Genomic DNA, 21,425 nt, shown 5'->3' with positions numbered 1-21,425 from the left:
ATTATTATTTTACTAAAATCCACACACTAGAATGCAGCCTATTTCATTGCTTAATGAAATAATTGCATGTTTGTTTTGTAAAAGACAAAAGTTATTAAATGAAAAGTAATCGGCTGCAATTTTGTATTTCCATTGATTCCTTAATATGTTGTTCAAAGTTTTACCACTTTTCAAATGTGCAGTATTCTGTGCACTCAGTCTGAAATTTATACAGATTTCTTAATGATTATGGGATCATCTAATTCTGCAACCTTGTTCATCATGCTGGTCACATTTAAAAATTCTGAAAGTCATTTTGATACTGTCCCAAAATGAGTTGAAAGAAAGTTGCAGATTTCATTCCTGATATCAAAATATAGTTTGTTAATCATAAATAGAACAATAGAGCAGTAAATCTTAATTTTTAAAACTTATTACTTTCTGTTCGGTGGAGATATATTAGTCATAATTAAGCATTAGAGTCAAGGGCAGACCTAAGTGCTTGGCCTCAGAACAGTAAGCACCTGAATGATCACAATGTAAGCCCTTCCTTTTCAGGGAGAGCCTTCTTTCCAAAGAGTAGTGTGTTGATTATGGTTCAGATCAGGTTTCTTTAAAGGTTCGAAGGTTCTGTAGGCTCTGGTCATAATTATGACAAATTATTTTAATTTTTATATATATATAATTATTACAGTTATTTTAAAGAACCTAAAACTGGTTTTATATGGTACTAACAATGGTTCACAAGTCAAAGAACCCATTTCAGTTCTATATAGAAGCCTTACATACATTTCATAACGTTTGGCAAGTATTTCACTGTAGTTCAGATATTGCCAGTGGATTATTGCATGTTTAAAAGAAGTAGCCTAATTCCATTTTTTTGGTCATTGTAATAGAATAGAATAGAATGTAAATGTGGACATTATGCATACAGATGCTGATCTCTAAGGGATTTATTTGTCCTTTTGATCTTTTCTGGCAGGTGATTTTGAAGAAGAGTCGGAGATAGCTCCCCAGAACGTTCCCCTCTACGGACATCTAACCCATTCCAAAGCAAGCATGATGCCATGTGTGACTAGTGAGTTAGAAACAGCACAGTAGGTGTCCCCAAAGAGATTAGCACACAGTGTTCTCTGAACTTGCCTGCTAGGGATCATGGCTCAGTCAGGTAAAGTCCTCCACCTGTATGTGGAGGTGAGATCAGTGCCTGACGAAGAGGGGAAAGAACTGGGAAATACAGAAGGGACAAAGTCCCTAATGTTACAAGGGCCAGACGTTCTTCCACAGTCACATTGTAGAGCCATTAATTCCTCACGTGGCCTAGTGCCCCAAACTGGAGTCCTACATAAAGGCAGCACCCAGAGCCTTGCTTCCAATAAATCTCCATCCAGACACTCTGTAAGTTTTCAGCTCAATCCAGGAGAGGAACCAGCACACCCGCCCAGTCGTCATAGACAGAGCTTGCCTTACGACGAGATAAGTAAGTTACTGTCTGCCCTCCAACCGGGACCTAATGGTAATGGTAATTGTACCCTAGTGCGAACTCGCTCATCTGAGAGTGAGCCCTTCTATGAGAGGGATTCTCGGTTTTCTGGACATTTTACTGCCCCTCCTACACCTAGTGGTTTTCGAAGGGCCTATGGAAGAGAAGAGGCAGGGAAGCGGTCAGTTGTGACCTACAGCTACATTGAGAAAGCCAATATCAAGTCAGTAGAGGGTCATCATACGCCTTTGTGCCAAAGTGAGCCAGAGAACCCATTCCGAAGATCTATGGATGACCAAGCCATACCCTTCCACCTTAGGAAGAGGCTCAGTGACCCAGTGTGGTTCAATGGCTGTGAGTCCACTGGAAACTCTAAGCACACCTTACCAGACTTAGCGAGCACACCAAAGGGCACCTCCAGCCTTCGCAGAGCGACCCTGGACTCAATTGCAAAGGAGGCCACCCTTCGTGCTTTGGAGGAGTTTGGTTCCCCACAAATAAAACGAAAACTGGCAGCCAATGGTCCTGAAGGAGACCATGACTCAGTGCTGAGAGATCAGCCTCGCTGTCGGTCATGGTCTGGGTCTCCCGTGGTACCACGCAGTGCCAGGACACTGCCTATCAATGCACAGATAATAATTCCAGATCAAAATAGGACTTTGCACAGTATTCCCAGGAGCCCAGCAACTGACCATCTCTCTGCTCATGTGAGACAGCCCTACTACACCATGTCACCTTCTACTAATATGCGACCACAGGAGAGCCAGCGAGTCTGGAAGGGTGATGAGAGTCTGAGGCAGGGGTTCAGGCATGGCCCATCTTTGCCTTCTTGCAAGCCCACAGCTATTCAGCATGAAATCCCGTCAATGACCATCACTCAAGCACCTTGTGACCAGAGACACAACACAAGTGAAAGCCCCCGGCAACCTCACAAGGTCAATTTCAACCTTTCAAACTCATCAAATCTATCAGATACAGGAGTTAATAAAGTGAGTGGCAAGAAGAGCACCTCACCTGCCACAAGCCCTGAAATAGCCCGTAAGTTAGCTGAAGAAGCCACAAAGCTGTCCATACTTATGGAGGCTAGGAGGTCTCCTTCTCCAACCATATCATTATCAGATACTGTGAGGTCAGACAGTCCAAGGTCAGGGGCCAACTCCAGAGAACCACAACAACTATATGCCAGCTTCGAAGGATCTACAACAAGGGCTCCTTTGGACAGCAGTCTTTCTTCCCAGGATCATCACTGGGAAGAGGAACCTGTTCAAACAGGCCAGCAGTCGGGAAGAGGCTCTCCTCTTTCATCTCGCAGAGGAAGCACATCTCCTGCACTTCCTTCTAGGCTGCACCGTGTGTCCACATCTCCCATCCGAGACCCAAAACAAGAGAGAGCCGAGATGCCCAGGAATTATAGTCCAGTTTTATATCGGCACCGGCCTCCCCAGTACATGGGAGACAACTGTTCACCTGGCCTTGAGTATAGACATTGCAATGCACTGTATGATTCTGGTCTCAGAGACTGTCTAGACAACAACAGGAGACACTGCACAGGGCCAGTGATGACCAATAATTCAGTAAACTGGACCTCCCAACAGTTGAGAGACAATACCTCCACAGTTAGGGAATACTCCAACAAAGAGAACATGGCTAGCACTGAAGTTTCACTAGGTACATCTTCAAGGGAGTTGGGCAAACAGACAAAAAATGGTCCAGCTGGGCTGGGCTCTCAAGAGAACAATCATAGGACGTCAGTACGTAGCGAGAGGAGAGGTGAAACCCGGACAGATGGGGAGCAAGGCAGTGCTTTGTCCCATTCATCCAGTGGAGATACGGGCAGCCAGAAGCAGGGCGCTGTGCTTGACAGTGACTGCATTTCCCCAGAGATATCCAGCCAGACGAGTCAAAGAAGCAGTGACGCAGGGAATATGGGTATGCAGGTGAGGCATCAGATTGTCTGATATTTGTATTTGAGTAGATGATTCTGTCGTAAAATAACACACTTAAGTATTAGATTAAAATTCTTATATAAAAATTAGGTTAGATATGTCACACAGCCAATTAAGTAAGGTTTTTTTTTTTTTTTCATTTTGGTGCCAAATGCTTTTACGCAAGTTGACAGTGAGGAGTTGGAGAAAGTTGGAGCATTAAGGGGAGAGAAAAGGATCCTGTTAAGGATTGGAACTGAATCAAACTAGCCAGTGCCAGTCTTTTAACATGCCTTGATTGGCAGGGCATCTATTGGCATCTGTTGGTTTGGTCAGAAAACAACCTTTACTGTAAAAAAAGTCTGTAAATTGTACAGCGAACAACTGTCAAACCATGATAGTTAAAGACTGTAAAGGTTGAATAAGTTTCTGTAACAGTGAAACATCATAAATACAATAATCAGTCAAAACACTCATTTTCACTGAAAGAAAATATAATAAAGAAATATGCAAAACAGCCAAGTATATTGGCTATTCTATTGATATTACAGAACAGACTACATGCAAGACTATATATTACATTGGAATCATGTAATCAAAAAAAAAAATTAGACATGATTCCAATGTGATATATAGTCTTGCATATAGTCTGTTCTGTAATATCAATAGAATTACTAACAGTAAGAATTTTGAAGTTGGTAGGTTATTTACAGGTAAGAATTTTTTTAACAGTGTCTCTTTTTTCAGTTTTAAATATTATATTTATATTTATATTTATTATATTTACCAAGAAAACATATTTACGGTTAAGCTGTTGATATTTTATCACAATTTTTTACAGTGTAATTGTTGTCTATATGGCTTGTCAAATTAATTTTTCAGACAGAACTAGTTGCTAATTTAATTTTGTGTTCTAGTCGGACAGTGGATCATCACTCTTGGGCCCTTCCTTGCACTCTCAAAAAATTGCTCGTGCCAAATGGGAGTTTCTGTTCGGGAAGCCTTCAGAAGACCACCATGGAGTAAAGGGTGAGAAAATCCACAAGGACCACCCAGACCACGCATAATTACCCTGTCAGGATTAGAACAACCCACAAGACTCTCTCCCTCTCTCACTTGTAGTTATCTCTCCCTTTCATCTGCCTCTTCTTGAAAACAAGCTTTAAGCCCTACAATGAACAAGTAATCCAATTATCTGAAAGGGCTCAGTCACTGTAGCATGACATCAGGATGTCTGTCACAGGATGTCTGTCACTGTAAACATTGTTAAACTTGGCTCACTCTTTCCGCCTCTTTGTTTTTCAAGCGTTTATTCTTGCCGATTAATTGCATTGCCCCCTGATCCAGTGGTGGCTTACCCTGATCAACTGGTAGTTTACCAAAACTGTTGCCTTTTCTCTGCAGTTGAGCTAGTTGCACACACATCTATGCTATTTATCATGCAGATTGGATTATTTTTAGGTTAAGTGAGTCACTGTCTGGCTTTGTTTGTTATTCAGTGTTGTCTAAGAAGGTGTTTACTATTCACTGATGTCAGAGATATTATAAGAAGTAGGAGACAGTGATTCATTCTATACCTGTCACTCAAGCTCTGACTGTGTGGAAACAGTGCCAATCCATTGTATGTAATACCTTCATACCATCATAATGATTTATAATAATAGTAAGCAGATCAATGGAAAATGTATATATTTTTTGCAGTGGATGTGATGGGAACCAGGGCCTAGTTGTACCAGCTTTGTGTACGTTCAACCATAGGATAGCTGACACATATGTAATTCGGGTTTACGCACTACTAAATAAAAATGGGTTGCACCATGCAAACTAGTACTTATGTAGGGCCTAGTAGCTACTAAATATTTACACCTACTCCTAAGCAGGTGTAAGTTGTGACAAAACCGGCGGCAATCAAAATATGGCTTATTTGGAACCGGATGACCAGAATCAGGTTCATCGTCGGGTGTTAGGAGACAGGCTAGATAACTATGATGTGGATATCTATGCTCGATTTTGAATTATGCTAAGGAATGATCTACTTTCTACCAGATTAGAGCACAGTTACTATCAGAGCTCCTTCCCCAAGTATGATATTTTCCCACTGGGTCAGTGCAAAATGTTGTGGGGAACACAAGTCAGGGTTTATTAAATATGAATTCATTCAGTTTTGAAAATATAGGGATACAAATATTGTAGATACAAATATATATGGCAGCATGTTGATTAACAGGTTATATATTTGTTGTTGTCATGTAAAAGCTATAGTTAGTTACTAGTTAAGACACATTATATTGGATTTGTGGTGCAACCGGATTTAGTAAAAGGATGGTCTGAAACTAACTGGTTCTGACTACGGGCCTAGCAAAGATTGCATACACAAACTTAGGAATAAATATACGCAAAATTAGTCCGGGGTCACAATGTCTGCAACACTATGGTTTTGGCTGTCCAAAAACACCTGTGGACCTGTATGTGCCTTCTAAGCCTTATATGTAATGTTAATAATGCGAAAATAGTAGTTTTTCCAAAAAGTAGCTTTTTGACCTTTCAGTACCCTTCATGTGTCTCTCCATCCAGAATGGAATTTAGTTTTAGGCCTAAACTTTTGTAAAACAGTGCCTTGGGCACCAGAAAGCACGAGGTCTGGTTCCTGTCCCTACCGTTGTGAAAAATTCTGACCTGCCAGGTTACTCTGAAACACCACATTATACATCAAAATGCTCTAAACTATTCTGCTTACCTATTTATGCTTTATTTATACACCCATTTTAACAATCAGTGACTTTACTCCTCCACTCTCAATTTCCAAACAAGGTCCAGTGTCGTCCACTGCACCCTCTAGCGGCTACTCTAGCGATTCTCTTACACCAGCTCCTCCATCGTCATTGCCTCTGAAGTCTACAACAGCTCATTCCAGACACAGGCCAGGATCTGAATCCCAGAAGACCTCCAGCCATGACGTTCAGCAGGTGGACGTGGAACTGGTCAACCCCCCTCCTTCCTCAGGCTCTTCTCCTAAGACTGGGATAATCAAGCGCACCATCAAATACTCAGAGACAGATCTGGACGCTGTACCCATGCGCTGCTACAGAGAGACTGACATCGATGAGGTGATACTGGCCGAGCAGGAGGAAGTGGACTCGGCGTTTGGAAGTGACCGCAGTGTGCTGGGAACATCCGGCACCAGCAGCGGGAGCCCCATGGAGGGGACGCTGTGCTTGCGGGCGAATGGGGAGGAGGACGAGCAGTTGGAGGATGAAGAGGTGGTCAGTTGGGCCAGTGTGAGGATGCAGTGTGACAGGAAGAGGCAGCATGCTTCACGAGATGCAGATGAGGTGTTCAGCCACATACTAAAAGGGTAAGGGCTGGGCCACTCAGTAATTGGCCTTGGTTTATGTGCACTGTTGAAACATGCATATTACACTACAGGACAATGTTTGGAAGCAGCAGTAATTCCATAAAATTTCACATATGTTTTACAACTAAATCACGTTGACAACACCGTGAAACGTAACTTTTTGACAAATTTTGATTTTTGTCTTTCCAAAAAAATTCATAGTTTTGATGTGCTCTCAGTCTTACTGGTGCCTTACATTGAGGAGTTTCAAAAATAACCCATTGACCCATACACTGTTAGTTGAACAGCATTGGCATTCATTGCAAGAGCTCAAAATAATGATACTAGTAAGACTAATCGGTTTCCTTGATACTTAATTGTAAAAGCAGCACAAAATAATTTCTCCTCACACTTGATGAGCAGGCAGTTAGACTGTTGTGCCACCCCAGAACTGTTAAATTACACTACATAAAAACACAGTGCTGAGTACATTTACCTTTCCATTCTTTCTTGGACACAGATATAGATAGCTTTACAGTCACAGGAGATCATAGGTTTGAATTCACAGGAGATCATAGGTTTGAATTCCCTCCAGGTGATATAGAGGGAGATTCTGACCTACAAACATAAATAATCAGTAAAAAAGTTTAGGGGAAAGAACACAAACTAAAGACCTTACCGTATATTTTAGGCTGAAGTTCATTTACTAATGCTTTTGAAGCTCAACTCGATATGTACGGTTGAGCAAAGTAAAACTAAAAATGTGAGTTAGGAGACCTTACAGAGTAAGTTATTAATTACTTTATCATATTCGCCTACACACTTTACCTTCCTGGGTAGGTGTATACAGTTAGGCCCAGAAATATGTGGACAGTGACACGATCTTCATGATTTGGGCTTTGCATGCCACCGTTTGAAATAAAACTGAGATGCAGTGAAGTGTAAAGTTTCAGGTTTAATTCAAGGGGTTGCAACCATTTTTCTACAAATTACCTTTACCATAAATATGCATTTTTAATACTTTTTGGAGAATCCTTTGCCGGCAATGACTTTCTGCAGTCTGGAACCCATGGACATTACCAAACGCTGGGTTTCCTCCTTTGTGATGCTTTGTCAGGCCTTTACTGCAGCTGTCTTCAGTTATTGCTTGTATGTTTGTTGCTTAAGTGAAATGCATGCTCAATCGAGTTGAGATCTGGCGATTGAATCAGCCATTGAATAATATTGAACTTTTTTGTCTTTAAAAAAAGACAAAAAACTGCTTTCGTAGTATGTTTTCGGTCATTGTCCATCTGTACTGTGCAGTGACGTCCAATCAACCGTGCTGCATTTGGTTGAATCTGAGCAGAAAGTATATCCCTGTACACTTTAGAATTCATCCTTCTGTCTTCTGTCACATCATCAGTAAACACTAGTGACCCAGTTTCATTGGAAGCCATGCATGCCAATGCCATCACACTGCCTTCGCCATGTTTTACAGAGGATGTGGTGTGCTTTGGATCATGGATTGTTACAAGCCTTCTCCTTCTACTTTTTGGCAAAGTCTAATCCGGCATTTCTATTTTTGAGGCTGATTAATGCTTTGCACCTTGTGGTGAACCCTCTGTATTTGCATCCACCACTGTGGTCTTCCATGGACGTCCAGGCCTTTTTGAGTTCCTGAGCTCACCTTTCGTTTTTTTTCCCCTTAGCCTAATGATGGTCTGTTTCACTTCCATTGAGAGCTCCTTTGGCCACATTTGACTTAATTGATGATGGATTAGGGAAGGAATCGCCCTTGCAACCCATTAAATTGCTTGTGAGATAATTGTCCAATTACTTTTGGTCCCTTGAAAAAGAAGCAGCTACATATTAAAGGGCTGTAATTCCTAAACCCTTCTCATTCGTTTATGATTTAAATACCCTTAAATTAAAGCTAAGAGTCTGCACTTTAAGCCCATGTGGATTATACAACTCTATGTTGAATATGTTTTGGTAAACAGCTAAAATGCCAAGACTTGTGTAACTGTCCAAATGTTTCTGTAAATATTCAGCAGTTAAAACATTGGCCACCTGCATGCTTTGTTGCAAATATCATAATTTTACCGGATTTAGTGTTCTTTAAGTGCTGATATCCACAATACTCTCAGGGAAGTACAGTCTGTACCTCATTTATCATGATTAAATAAATTATTGCCATACTGGCCACCTTTTAAGGAGTTAAGCTTCAGTTAGTACTGTTGTAACATTTAGTCAAAGCCTTTGTTCTCTGTTAAACATATTATTGCATAAATCTTTAAAAATTCTTTAAAATTCTTGTTCTTTTCCTCAAATGATCTATTTACTGTCATTTCTCTTTCATTTTTATTATTATGCAAAGTTTTGTCAAAGATCACAGAATTCTCCTGCTGAATGTAGTGTTTTGCTGTTATTCCTGTAGTTCCCCAAACTGCTTATCAGACAGCCACACTGCTCTGAAGTCCCCCATCACTGTTGACAGTCCTCGCAGGATCTCTATTGATGGCCTGGACTCTTTTAGCCGTCACTTCGAAAGCATCATGGAATCACACCGTGCCAAGGGCACCTCCTACAGCAGCCTGGACAGTGTGGACATGACCCCCAGCGGTCCGCCCGTCTTCACATTTGACTTCCCGACTCTGACCCCAGAGATCCAGAGTCAGATCTGTGAGAGTGCCCAGCAGATCATTGAACTGAGCTTTGCTCCTCTGGCCCAGTCCGAAGCCCCCAGCCTTTCAGGTCCTAGTGCCTCTGAGGCGTCCCATGGACAGTCCGAGACGAGCCAGTGGAGCGTGTCTGAAGAGGAGAGTGAGTCGAGCAGCACTGATCACTCCGAGAGCCACGTTCTACCTGACACGGACATGGCAGTAAGGTCAGTGACTGTTTGGAGTGCAGCACAATTTGATTAGATCTTTTAGTAAAATATTCAGTGCATCAATACATCTCAGATTTGTACCATACAGTCATTTAATTACATTTAATTTCTAAATTATCCATGTATAATGTGTACTTTATACATTATCCATATATAATGTGTCACATTATACCCCTTTTCCCCAAGTATCTTGGGGTCTAATTGAATGTTTATCACATGAGTTGATAAATATACCACAAAGAATTAAGCACCAACTAAACAGTGTAAACAGCCCTGTTTAGAAAATGATTATATACTGAACAGTAGATCATTAGCATGGAGCCACAGGTTGCCCCACCCCCACCCTTACCTTTTCACTACTTTTCATCACTGGTTCCACAAATTCTTATCTTTATTCCTAAACGTATCCTCAAAAATGTAAATGCATTATCGGACATCTCTGTTTGCACTAGCTAGTTAACATTTACTCCACCTAGAGTTCACATCCCCCTGTTTGCTCTTCCGCACAACATACCCTTTCTTTCTCTCTCTTGCTTGCTCGCACCCCTGTGCCACATATAGCCACTCTCTCTCACTCTCCTTCTCCCAGCTGTAGCCTGCTGTCCTCCTGTCCTTAGGTTTCCAGCATGATGCAGCAAAAATACTATGAATACACAACATGAACACACTCAGAAACTGTGCATTAAAAAAATATAGTTGGTTCCTTTACGAATTATGTTAATATTAATTGACTTGACACATTTATTAAATGTACTAAAGTTTGCTTAAGATAAGATTCATCACATATTTGTCAAGTGTTTGAGTTTCTTTTTTGGATATATTTTATTAGGATTTTGAGTTTAATCTTTTTTTTTTGCAATTTAGTTTAATCTGTTGACGCTGCTGGCACTGGAGACAAGATTTTATTGGTCGGCTTAAAAAAATGCAACACTGAAAACAGCAGTGTTTTATCTGTTCTCCCTTGTTGGCAAAACTTAACAAATGAGCTTGACTGAAAGGAACTGGACTGTGTTTCCAGTGAAGTACAGTGAGCTGACAGCTTTAGTAGATAAGTGTTTGTTTGGTCAGTGTAAACTTGTGTAAAACTGCCCAGCCTATCTCCTCTTCAGGCTACATCTGTGAGGATGCTGGGAGCGTCTTTGAAAAACACATATTTTGCACAAAATTAACAAACTGATCTCTGACAAACGGAGGTTTTTCCCTACAGACTACTTTCTCTAGCATGTACGACTTTGGTTGATCGTCACCTCGTTTTTTTGTTATTATTGACTGTAAAAGCAAATTACTGGTTCCTCTGTTGCTGAGTGTGGTTCTTTGCTGGTTGGGCATTAAAGACAACTTTTGCACTCAAGATTAAACCATAAACATTTAGCAATGTTTGAATTACCACAAGTAGAATAACTCTTTAATTCTTTTTACCAATTTAATTCTGTTACCAACTCTAGAAAATAGCATATTAAAGATACAATAGGTTCAAATGTTTGTGTACAACCCTTTCTATTGAATGCATTCAGCTACTTTAAATTGCACTGTTTTTGACACAGATATGCAAATACACACACACACACACACACACACACACACACACAGCTTTGCTAGCCCTTGTAGAGGAGTACTGCCAAAAGAATAAGACTCTCTGGAGCAGATAAACATGAACCTATTGGCACAATGCCTAATGACTAATGCCTGGCGTAGGCTAAAAGAGTATAAAGCCCCCCAGCATTGAGAACTGTGTTCTCTGGAATGATGGATGGTGCTCCATCTAGTATTTTTGGGGTGAGTTAGGGATGAGGTGAGGTGGGGTGGGGTGCTCATCCAACATCTTGACTTTGCTCTTGACTCTTGTTACTGACAAATCCTCACAGCAGTGCTGCAGTACTACATTTATTTGTGTTTAAATAAATATGTCATCAGAAACGTTCAGGACACAGCATTTACATCTTTTCTGTGGAGCAGCTAGAAGGGGATTGCAGCCTAGTTAGTTAGTTATGGTAGTTGTGACTAATTTTAAGCTCTCCAAAATGAGTCCTGTGTTTATGACTGTGGTTTATGTTGTCTTTAATGACAGTAAGGGTTTTTCCACATGAAACGTTCAAAGCAGAGGAGGCGCAGCTGGCCCTGCAGACACACACATACACACCCATAACCATACAAATACACACACTCATGTCTGTCTTGTATGTGGCACAGGGACAGATGTTTGAGGGCAGATGGCATTTATGGCTTCTGTAATTTGCTTTTTTTTTGTTTCAGGAGGACTGATATTATCTGTGCTTTAAGCTCAGTCGCTTCACTCAAACCGTGATAATTAATGCCAGATGAGCAATGAGCATAACGTATAGTAACAGTAAATGAGCACTGAGATCTGTTACTGTTAAACGGATCATTATTTGACCAGACCTTATTTAGACTGTGATGAACATGGACTCATATAATAATACTGATAGGGAAGTGGTCCAGCAGAGGGCGCTGGAGAATGCATGTTTGTGGCTTTGTGGGAACCTATCTGAAGATTGCAGCAGCTGTGTTGATCAGCACTAAATGAAATGTTCTAGCTGAGGGTATCTTTGGGTTATGCCATTTTTCACAACAGGTTATGATCATGCAGTGTCAAAAGGGAATATTTTCCCCCCATGACCTGCAAGACTCCCTCTTATATGGCATCAAATCCTGCATTAAATACTGCTTCTTACAACTGTAGTAATATGAATTGAGTTGTGGAAGCTTTGGTTAGATTGTTTGGCACTTTGAGTGATTAATGATAATCTGGGCTTTTTCTGGGTATTTATGGTGCTGCTTTATGGTGGCTTTATGATGGTTAGAGCACCGGGCTATTGATGATGGGGTTGGGGGTTCAATACCCAGATAACCTTATGGTCTACTTTTGTTTCTTTGAAAGTACCTTTAACACTGTTTATACCTGGAGTAAAACACCTGTTCTGTATCCCTTTCTGTTCCTCACAGTATAGTTTCTTATACAGTGGATTTAAAGTAGGCCAAACTAAAAGTGATTTGTCCCCCAGAGAAGCAGTCATGAAAGCTTTCCATGGGAATTTCTGGTGAAGACCCCTCCGGGGTCACGGCTTGGGATGCTGTGGGTCAGTTGCAGAACAGAGTCTTGATGAGCTTAACCACTCCTCTTCCTGCCCAGTGTGGGAGCTGAATATAGAGCAGCTGGTGTAGGTTATGTTCTCAGAGCATAGCAGAAGATCTGCAGGGACCAAGTTTAACTTTTCCTGCTCTTGTCATATGCATGTGCACAGAAGCTGAAAGCTGACCCCGTCTGCTTGGACACCTGGACCCTCCGTAGCATTTCTTTTCCTGTCAGACCGCCCAGTCTAACCTGGAGTGTTGCCAAGCATGCTTGGTGTCCATGGTGATAGGAGATTAGCTACCAGGGCCATGTGATGGGCCATGTGATTTGGGGGTTTTAAATAGAGAGAGGGAGAGAGAGAGAGAGAGAGAGAGAGAGAGGGAGGGTTATGGAAGCAACTAAACTTAGGCTGTCTCTTTTGGACATTGTTCATGTTCATCTAGATACAGTACTACAGTACAGTAGATTCACTTCCCTAGTGCCACCCATTGCCCCACCTAGAGCACAAATCATACAATTTGTTGTGTGTAAGATTGCCTATCGTTATACCCAATTAACATTTTCTCCCTTTTTTCAAAGAAGAGTTGGATATTAAGCAGCAAAATCAGTCCCGAGGCAATGGGACCCGACCTTAGCAGTGCCATGTACAGACAGAAGTACACTTAGCTCTCTAGCACCACTATTCTGCCCCAGAGGGCATCGTCACGCTGGTGTGGTGATCGTGGTGGTCCCTTCAACTGAGCTGTGCTCCCCCAAAATCATTGGGTTCTGTCACTGTGGTTGGTTGGGGTGAAAAATGACCAGATGAGGTTTTACAAGCCTGTTTACAACCCTGTTATTTTGACTGATTTTCTATTTATTGTGGTCTTGTGATGAAAAAAAATGAGCTCTGCTGTAATTGGCTGGTTTGTGTTACTGTGATAGCTCATAATAGCCTCGTAACATAGCATGGCATAGCATAGCTTTGTTTTTAGCACTTCACAAGAGCATGGTATACAGTTAGCTAGCTGAAGAGACTGTAGTACGGTCTGGTAGGATTAGCTGTTAGTCTAGCACGCACTTGCTTCACCAGCTTCCCTGTGCCTTCTGGACGTTGGCCCCTGTTTGAGAGTTAGCTTGTCGCCTTTTAAGCCTCGCTTCCATATTCTCTTGACGTAGCTGTTCTGTAGAAAGCCTCTGTTAGTGGGCTTGATGTTGGGGGCGTAAATATAAATCTAGGGAATCAATTCCTGTTTTGGAATTAGCCTGTTTCACAGTTCTGGTTTACTAAGTTAAACAAGGTTCACAGTATGTCACTTCCACTTCCATGACCTTTTCTCAGACTTTCAGTATTCTCAGGTGGTCTACCATTCAGGTACCGGGAGGTCGAGACCATTTTCTGATGTCTCATCACCCTCATTACGAATGCCTCCCCAGTCTTGTTAGCCTGTGATAAGAGTCTGATTATTTAGAGAAGGTGCTGATAAAGAGGCTGGGGAAGGCTGTAAGTAAAGGGAAGGAAAACGGCGCCATAACAAAGAGAGGAAGAGAAGGAGGGAAAAGGGGGTGAGCTGTTAGGAAAGGAAATACATATCTAGCTGCAGAAAATAGCCCAGCTGGCGAGGCGGACACACATATACACATACACACACACACACTCAAAGGCAAGCAAACTGGACGGCAGAAAGCAGCCGCTGGGGAGCTAGTCAGAGAGAGAGAGAGAGAGAGAGACACTGACAGAGGGAAGGACAAAGAGGAAAGACAAACAGGACAGATGAGCAGCAGCTGCCAGGCTGTGAGGACTAATCCAGAAAAAGAACTTGTAAAAGTTTGCAGAGAGGGCGAGAGAGCAGCTCGGGACTGGCCGGGTCAACAACAAGGCGAAGGCGGGGCTTTAATGACATGGCTCGCTATGGGCTTTGCTGGGGGGGCGGGTCATTGGACAGTCATTACCTGTACGCTCCTCAGCTTACCATTTACCGGTGAGTAGAGATTCTGAGTTGGATAAGGAAGCTTATGGTTGGATCATATCTTCAGTTTATTAAGTACTTTGCAGTGTTTGGTATTGGTTGGCCTGACGCTGGCTGCAGTTCAGTTGCTGTCATTGTACAGTTAAATGCTACACCAGGAGTGACTCTAATGAAGTTTTTTTTTTGGACAGATGGAAACCGTTTACGTCACATACTTAAATAAGGAGAAGCTCAAAAATATTCACACTTGTCAAGATGTATTTGTACTCATTATCCAATGAAGTGTTCATTACAAGACAAATATATTTACCATTTGTGTTGGACACAGAGGGAATTTGGCCTCCACCTTTAGCCCATTCGTGCAATAAACACACTCACACTAGTGATCATGCATCATACTCGGAGCGGTGGGCAGCCGTTGCTGCAGCGTCCTATGGGGGGGAAAGGCCTTGCACAAAGGTCTAATAGTGGAAGCTTGCTGAATCCGGGTATCGAACCCTCACCCTTTCATCAATTGCCCAGTGTTCTTACTGCTGAGCCACCACTGCCCCTGTGTGTGTGTGTGTATCGGTGTATGTCTGTGTGTGTATGTGCATGTATATATGTGTGTGTGTATGTACATAGCTCAGATGCAGTTCTACAAGCCTATTTACAACCCAGAATGAAACACAGTTTTTCCTTTAATGGTGGCTAATACAATAAAGAAAAGCCCTACTTTTTAATTTCTGTAAATGACACTCAGCCGCAAAGCACAGCACAGCTAGCGTAGCTTAGATCTGTAGCGAGAAAAGGTACATTTATATTGTAACCATTATAAAGGCTTACCAGATAGTGTTGCTGTCTTTTCCTTTTTTTATGGTCAGCTGGGTTAGCTTTTAGCCTTTCAAGCCAGTCCAGATGCATCAACATGCTGCAATGCAGTATCTCCAGTCTGGATAATCACCACAGTGATTGTTCCACTTGGCCTAGCACTAACTTTTTGCCTCCGCTCTAATATTTTCCCTGCCCTGGTTTGCCTAGCATAAGCTTTATATTATAGAGTTGAACCCTAGTACCCTCTTGTTTCCTTGTAGTATACCTACAGATTTGTGATAGTGTTGAATATCTGTTTGTAATTCTCAGAGGAACATGGTGAGAAACGTTTTCTGTGAATGATGTGAGAATTTATTGGGAGCCATGTAAACTTAACACCGCAAAGCAGTACTGTACCTTTTTCTGAAGTGTAGTAGTGTAACGTATACAGACACTGATGTAATTACAATGACAGTAGTACAATTTTACAGTAGTACTTTTCTTCTGAGAGAACAATATAAATTATATTCAATGAGCAGTCTGTTGAAGCACCTAATACAAAACTGATGAACACCAGAATCAGCCCTGTGTCAAAGAACAGAGAGTCCTGTCTTCACCTAAACAAGGCCAGACTTGATTTTCAGAAAACGTCTGTGTCAAATTCTGATTTTATTTACAGTTGCTTTTGAGCTGTTTTACTGGCAGATGTCTAGGTTTTCATCAGCAGTAGTATTTGTCCTTTATCAGTTTAATAGCATACCTGGCTGTGGCTGGTGCAGTGTAAAGGTAGAAGAAAGGTAGAGAAAGAGAAACCGTGGTGTTGCTTTCCAGGCCTTTTAGATCCTACAGGTTTTACAAACACAGGGATGAAATTCAGTCAAATCTAATTTATTTGTGTTGTTTTTTAATAACTGATGTTTCGCACAGCAGCTTTACAGAAACCTGGTAAGAAGACAAAAGACCAACAAAACATAAAACGTAAAAAAGATAAAACCCCCTTAAACATCCTCAGAGCTGGACGAGGAAACCATGGGAGGAACCAAGACTTCTAATTAAAACCATCCTCCTCTGATTAAAACCACTTATAAATTATTTCAAGAACAAATGGTTACACCACGTAAAACTGTTGTTATGCTCAGGTATGCAAATATAGTAATAGAAGTGGTGGTGTAAATAGTAAAAGTAATAATAATATGTATTAATAATAATAATATTATTATTATTATTATTATTATTATTATTATTATTATTAATAATAATATTAACAACATAAACAATTAGATTATATAATCTAATCCATGTAAACTTCAGTTTAGTTGGTAATAGAGGATGGGCAGGTGTCATGGCGTGCTAGGCCAAAAACTTGCAGAGATGGAGTCAAAGCAAGCAGATTTATTAAAGCAAGAGGATAAACAAAAACGAACCTGGAACTGGGGGTTGAGCTGGGGACGAGCTACTGAGCAAGCTGAGACGTGGGTTGCCAGTAAATCCTGGCCGTGTACGAGCGAGCCTCGCTGATGACTTGATTGGCAGGGTGACCTGCTCCTGAACATGGAAGCCGAGCTGAAGCTGACCTTAACACACCGCTAGTCGTACAGGGAACCTCTCAAGCGACCTCAAGGTTCCAAACGATACAATTCTCGGCACCGAATGGCAGTGTCGAGGCTTCTTAAATACCCCCCAATCCCAGGTGTAAGTCATGAACCAAATCAACCTCAATCGACACAATGAACCAAACATTAACACAAACGAGTAGGAAGTCCTTATTTGGGCCTGTGGACGGCAACTCGGAATTGCCCCGGGGGAGGGCGCAATACTGGCGGGCAGTCATATACTCTTATATATATCTTATATATAATATTTATATGTATAATATTTATTATATATTTATAGAATATGTTTGTATTAATATTTTTTGTATGTATCCTCCTAACTTGTGTCCTTGGTCTAGTGGCTACATTTGATTCCCAGTCAGTGGCCTAAAGTATAGAAAACCAGGCTTAGGACTGGAAGGTTGCTTGTTTGATGGCTGATGAGCCTCTGAGCAAGGCGCCTAACACTGCAGTTGCATCCTGGTTGCTAAGGTGGTTGCCCACTGCTCTGGTTGTGTGTTCTCCCTGCCACTTATCACGTGTGTCTTCTCTCTCACACACACACACATTCCTGTAAAGCATCTTATCAGTTTAGGAATTCTTGAGCTGAACCCCTCCTCTACCAATCTCAGAGAGGGAACATAAGCATGTGCTTCTACTGACATCTGCTCAAGGAGTGTCGGAGGGTAGTTGAAGGAGAGCACTGATGGTTCATTACCATGTTAGGCTGCTATGGAGGGACTGGGGAGAGGAACTATGAAGGTGGCCAGGTAGTCTTCGAGACAACTCTCTTGACTGATTGCCCTCCTCATGTTTTCATGTTTTATTGACCTCGTAGTGGAGCGCTGTAACTCCACTTTCACTTTGACCGGTAGCAAGTGAGGGTGTGTGAAGTCCACCGGGACGAGTGTGGAATGTGTTCGCTGAGGAGGCTTTGGTTGATGGGAGGGGAAACACAGGCCGTTTGTTGTCTTACTGAAACCAAAGACAACTGACTGGACTTGATTCCCCTCAGCCAGTGTTACTACAGTTACTACTTTCTTTTTTTGTACATTCAGTTCAATAAACATTTGGATCCAGTTTCCCAGACCCAGATTAAGCCTAAGCCCAAAACAACAATTTCCACTGGTGACTCACCACTGACACTGCAGTTTATCCCAATACTTGGCTTAGTGTCCATTGTTCAGAAAACCAGCTTTCGCAATGTTCTGCTATAGTATCTTTTAGTATTGAGCCTTTTGATGCTAGGACTTTCCAAAATTCTAGGATTGCGACAGACCTAGTTCAGTCTTTCTTCAGCGATTAATAGATTTTACTGGATAAAATTACAGATAGACTAATATGACCTGTAGCTCTATCTGATCGGTTCAGCAGAGTCATGTCTGCGTGCACCATAGGCCGCTTTGACCCTGAGCTGTGCTGTTCGATGACTACATTGTCAGTCAGTCCATTCCAGATCATCCAGTTGTCAGAAAGCTGTTGGACAGCAGGGGAGTGTCTGGCAATGCTTTACTCACACCGTGCTCTCCACTCCCTAGAAGCCTCAGCAGAGAGCACTCTGTATTTTTCCTCCTCCTTTGTCCGCTTTGGAGAGAGGATCACAAAGCCATTGTTTCAAGGATCAACAAACTGCCCACCCCTTCTCTCTCTCCTACACTCTGCTCCCTCCCTTGCCTTTGCGGAAGGCAAGAAGAGGTGACTACCGGGGCCTCCGGAATGAACCAAAACCAGACAGTAAGGAGGGGTGCTGTATTGGCGTCCTCTTCATGTGTTGTGTAAAGGGCAAGGAAGGTGTTTGGGAAGGTAAATGAGTGAGGCCTTTGAGGGAAGATGGTGTTTTTAAGGTAAGGTGATACCGTTTCAGTCTTAGTTCACGTTTTGTGCTTTGATTTTATCAAGCTGTGACTGACAATCCAGTCATAAAGAATTTTACTGGTGAAAATATCCGTTTGTGCTCACACAGTGTATTCTGTCTGCTGGTAAATAACTGTGGAAGAGGGATCCCTACAAAATGTTCAATGAGTTCAAGCTGAACTTCTATGGCAATGACCTCAGTAAACTTTGACAGCAATCAGACGTATTTCTTAAGCTTCACCCTGGAGGCTGTTTTTGTACCATTCTTTCATCTTTCAAGTGTTTCTGATTAATGTGTTGTGAGTATAACTCACAGAATTTGCACTGGTATTGGCAAGTATCACAGATTCCAGCTGTATCACAGATCATATGTAGGATGTTTAGGTCGGAGGAGTACAAGAGCTTTTAGAGTAGTGGACTACAAGAGCTTTAGTTTGAGCCTCTTGAAGTTGTGCATTCTGTATTTTGAGGTGTGTTTAGGATCACTGCTGCTGTAGAAGTCATTGTCTTTTCATAGTCAGCTTTTTTTACAGACTATGTGAGGTTTGCGTCCAGAATTTGCTGTTTTTTAATGTAATCTTTCCTCCACCAGTGAAACTTCCACTTTAAAAACCTGCTCAAATTGCACAGCTTTATGTTGCACTTCACTCTTTTGCACATTTTGCATGCCATAGGGTCGCAATGACTGATCAGCTTGGTCGACTAGTTGGTGGACTGTGTGTTTCTCACACCAATGGGAACGGTTCAGGATGCACATAACCGTGGAGTAATTGCTTAAACTTTCACCATAACAGTGTGGAATACAGTTCTCCAGCTGCTGTTACTTTTGACAGGAATATTTCCCTCTCAATCTGGATGCAGAGCTGCAGTGAAAATCTGCAGACTGAGGAGCTGTCCGTCACATGAACGGAGCATGCAGAGACGGCCGCTACAGAGCCAGAAGGCAACACGAACACATATGAACAGTGACATCACTCTGGTTTGTGAGTGGAGAGTAGAGTTATATTAGTGTGAGGTGTGGGAGTCTCATGTTGACTCGGGCTGAGTGTAAAAAGGAGAAATCTTCAAGAAATCGACAAGCCAACCCAGAGACGTTATAACTGAAGATAGAGGTCACTGGTTGAAATATGAATGGAAGTTCTCGTAACGCTCAACATGGCGTCCGTTTGTGGATAAAGTCCCGCCCTTCAACAAAAAGAGCCAGTTCATAACTGAGAGCTAAATCACGTTTTATATTATATTAATTTTGACAGGAAAAATATATTGGATTATTTATTCATAAGATTCATCTTTATTGTCCTCATTACTTGTTAGCAAATATATAAAACCACCTCAAGATACATTCTAAAGCTACAGATGAGTCATTTGTAATTGGCCGATTTTTAATCCAAATACCTGATTATTTGTTTATCAATCAATTATTTGATCGGATGAATCATTTGTTGCAGCCCTGGCATGCAGCACTTTACACTCTTACCATCTGCATGTTTACATTTTTGCTTTTGATGCTCTTTTTGATTTTATACATACTGTCATTATTATCATATCTTATTGTTTCATGCAACCCAACAGTTATCGATGCATTTCACTGCTTTAAAGTGGTTTGACTATATATGTGACAAATTTGATGAGAGATTTGATTTGATTGATTTGAACACAAGCCCAAAGCATCTACCCCACGACCCAACAAGGTTTTTTTTTCATAAAAGGTGGCATCCTTTTTTCTCCAGACATACCTTTGCTCACTGCGACCAAAGAATTAGATCCAACATGCATCAGGCTGGTTAAAATGTTTCTTTAAATTGTCAGTGGCTGTATTTTTTGGTAAATATGCACAAAAGATTTCTTCTCATAACCTACTCCTGTTTTGGGGGCATCAGTTATTTTCATTTTCAGCATAATTGCCAGCTGAACCACATGGTTAGAGGAGCACATGGTTGCTGGTTGTTAGAACAAGGTTTGATGTGTCTTATAAAAGCTTTATAAGGAATATTTATAAAGCTTTGAAATGTGAAAACTGCATCATCTGACCCTTCCAAAGGATGATGTGAACAAGCCCTTGCTTTTTAATAGCTGTTACAACCAGCTCCTCTGTCTGTCTGTATTCATTCACTTAAGATGAAATAGTTGCACTTGCCCTGTTTTAAACAGCATTGTTTGTAAAGGACCATGTTTACACCGTGTTACTTCATGCATCTGGATTGTAGATTTGAGACACATGCGTTTACACCTGGTAGTCAAAAATGTCTCTGGTCAGTGAAAAGGAGATGGAATGTGCAAATTCCCTTACTGCGCTTCAATTATTACTGGTGTTTCAGTTGTACTGGGGCGATTTGTGGTTGTGTGTGATTTGTGAGGTTACACTGCTATAACGTGGCTCAAGTGTGTCTCAGATCATCCCCTGAAGTGGTTTGAATGACGAGATTTGGATCTGGTTTAAATGAGTCGTGGGTGTGTTTACACCTGCATTTTTATGTGGCTTGGCCTTATCCAGATATGATCCTGATATCCTGAGGCCGATGAGGTGAATAGGTGTAAATGGGATCAAAGT

The 21,425-nt window shown here is 41.6% G+C and overlaps 1 protein-coding gene across 3 annotated transcripts in view; it reads left to right on the top strand.

Moving 5' to 3' along the window:
* The window catches only part of psda (pleckstrin and Sec7 domain containing a), a 60,589-nt gene that overhangs the window by 10,238 nt on the left and 28,926 nt on the right, over positions 1 to 21,425 (top strand). For 2 of the 3 annotated variants that reach the window (XM_072678343.1, XM_072678342.1), the window contains exons 2-5: positions 962 to 3,399; positions 4,305 to 4,416; positions 6,199 to 6,742; positions 9,141 to 9,590. In XM_072678343.1, the coding sequence (XP_072534444.1) occupies positions 1,135 to 3,399; positions 4,305 to 4,416; positions 6,199 to 6,742; positions 9,141 to 9,590 (3,371 nt within the window). In that variant the 5' untranslated portion in view covers positions 962 to 1,134. Of the gene's footprint in view, positions 1 to 961; positions 3,400 to 4,304; positions 4,417 to 6,198; positions 6,743 to 9,140; positions 9,591 to 14,361; positions 14,649 to 21,425 lie in introns of those variants that run through there. The other variant, XM_072678344.1, reaches the window with a different exon arrangement.

Source organism: Salminus brasiliensis, chromosome 4 (genome assembly GCF_030463535.1).
Source record: "Salminus brasiliensis chromosome 4, fSalBra1.hap2, whole genome shotgun sequence".
Taxonomy (NCBI): Eukaryota; Metazoa; Chordata; class Actinopteri; order Characiformes; family Bryconidae; genus Salminus; species Salminus brasiliensis.
This window is presented reverse-complemented; position numbering and strand designations above follow the sequence as displayed.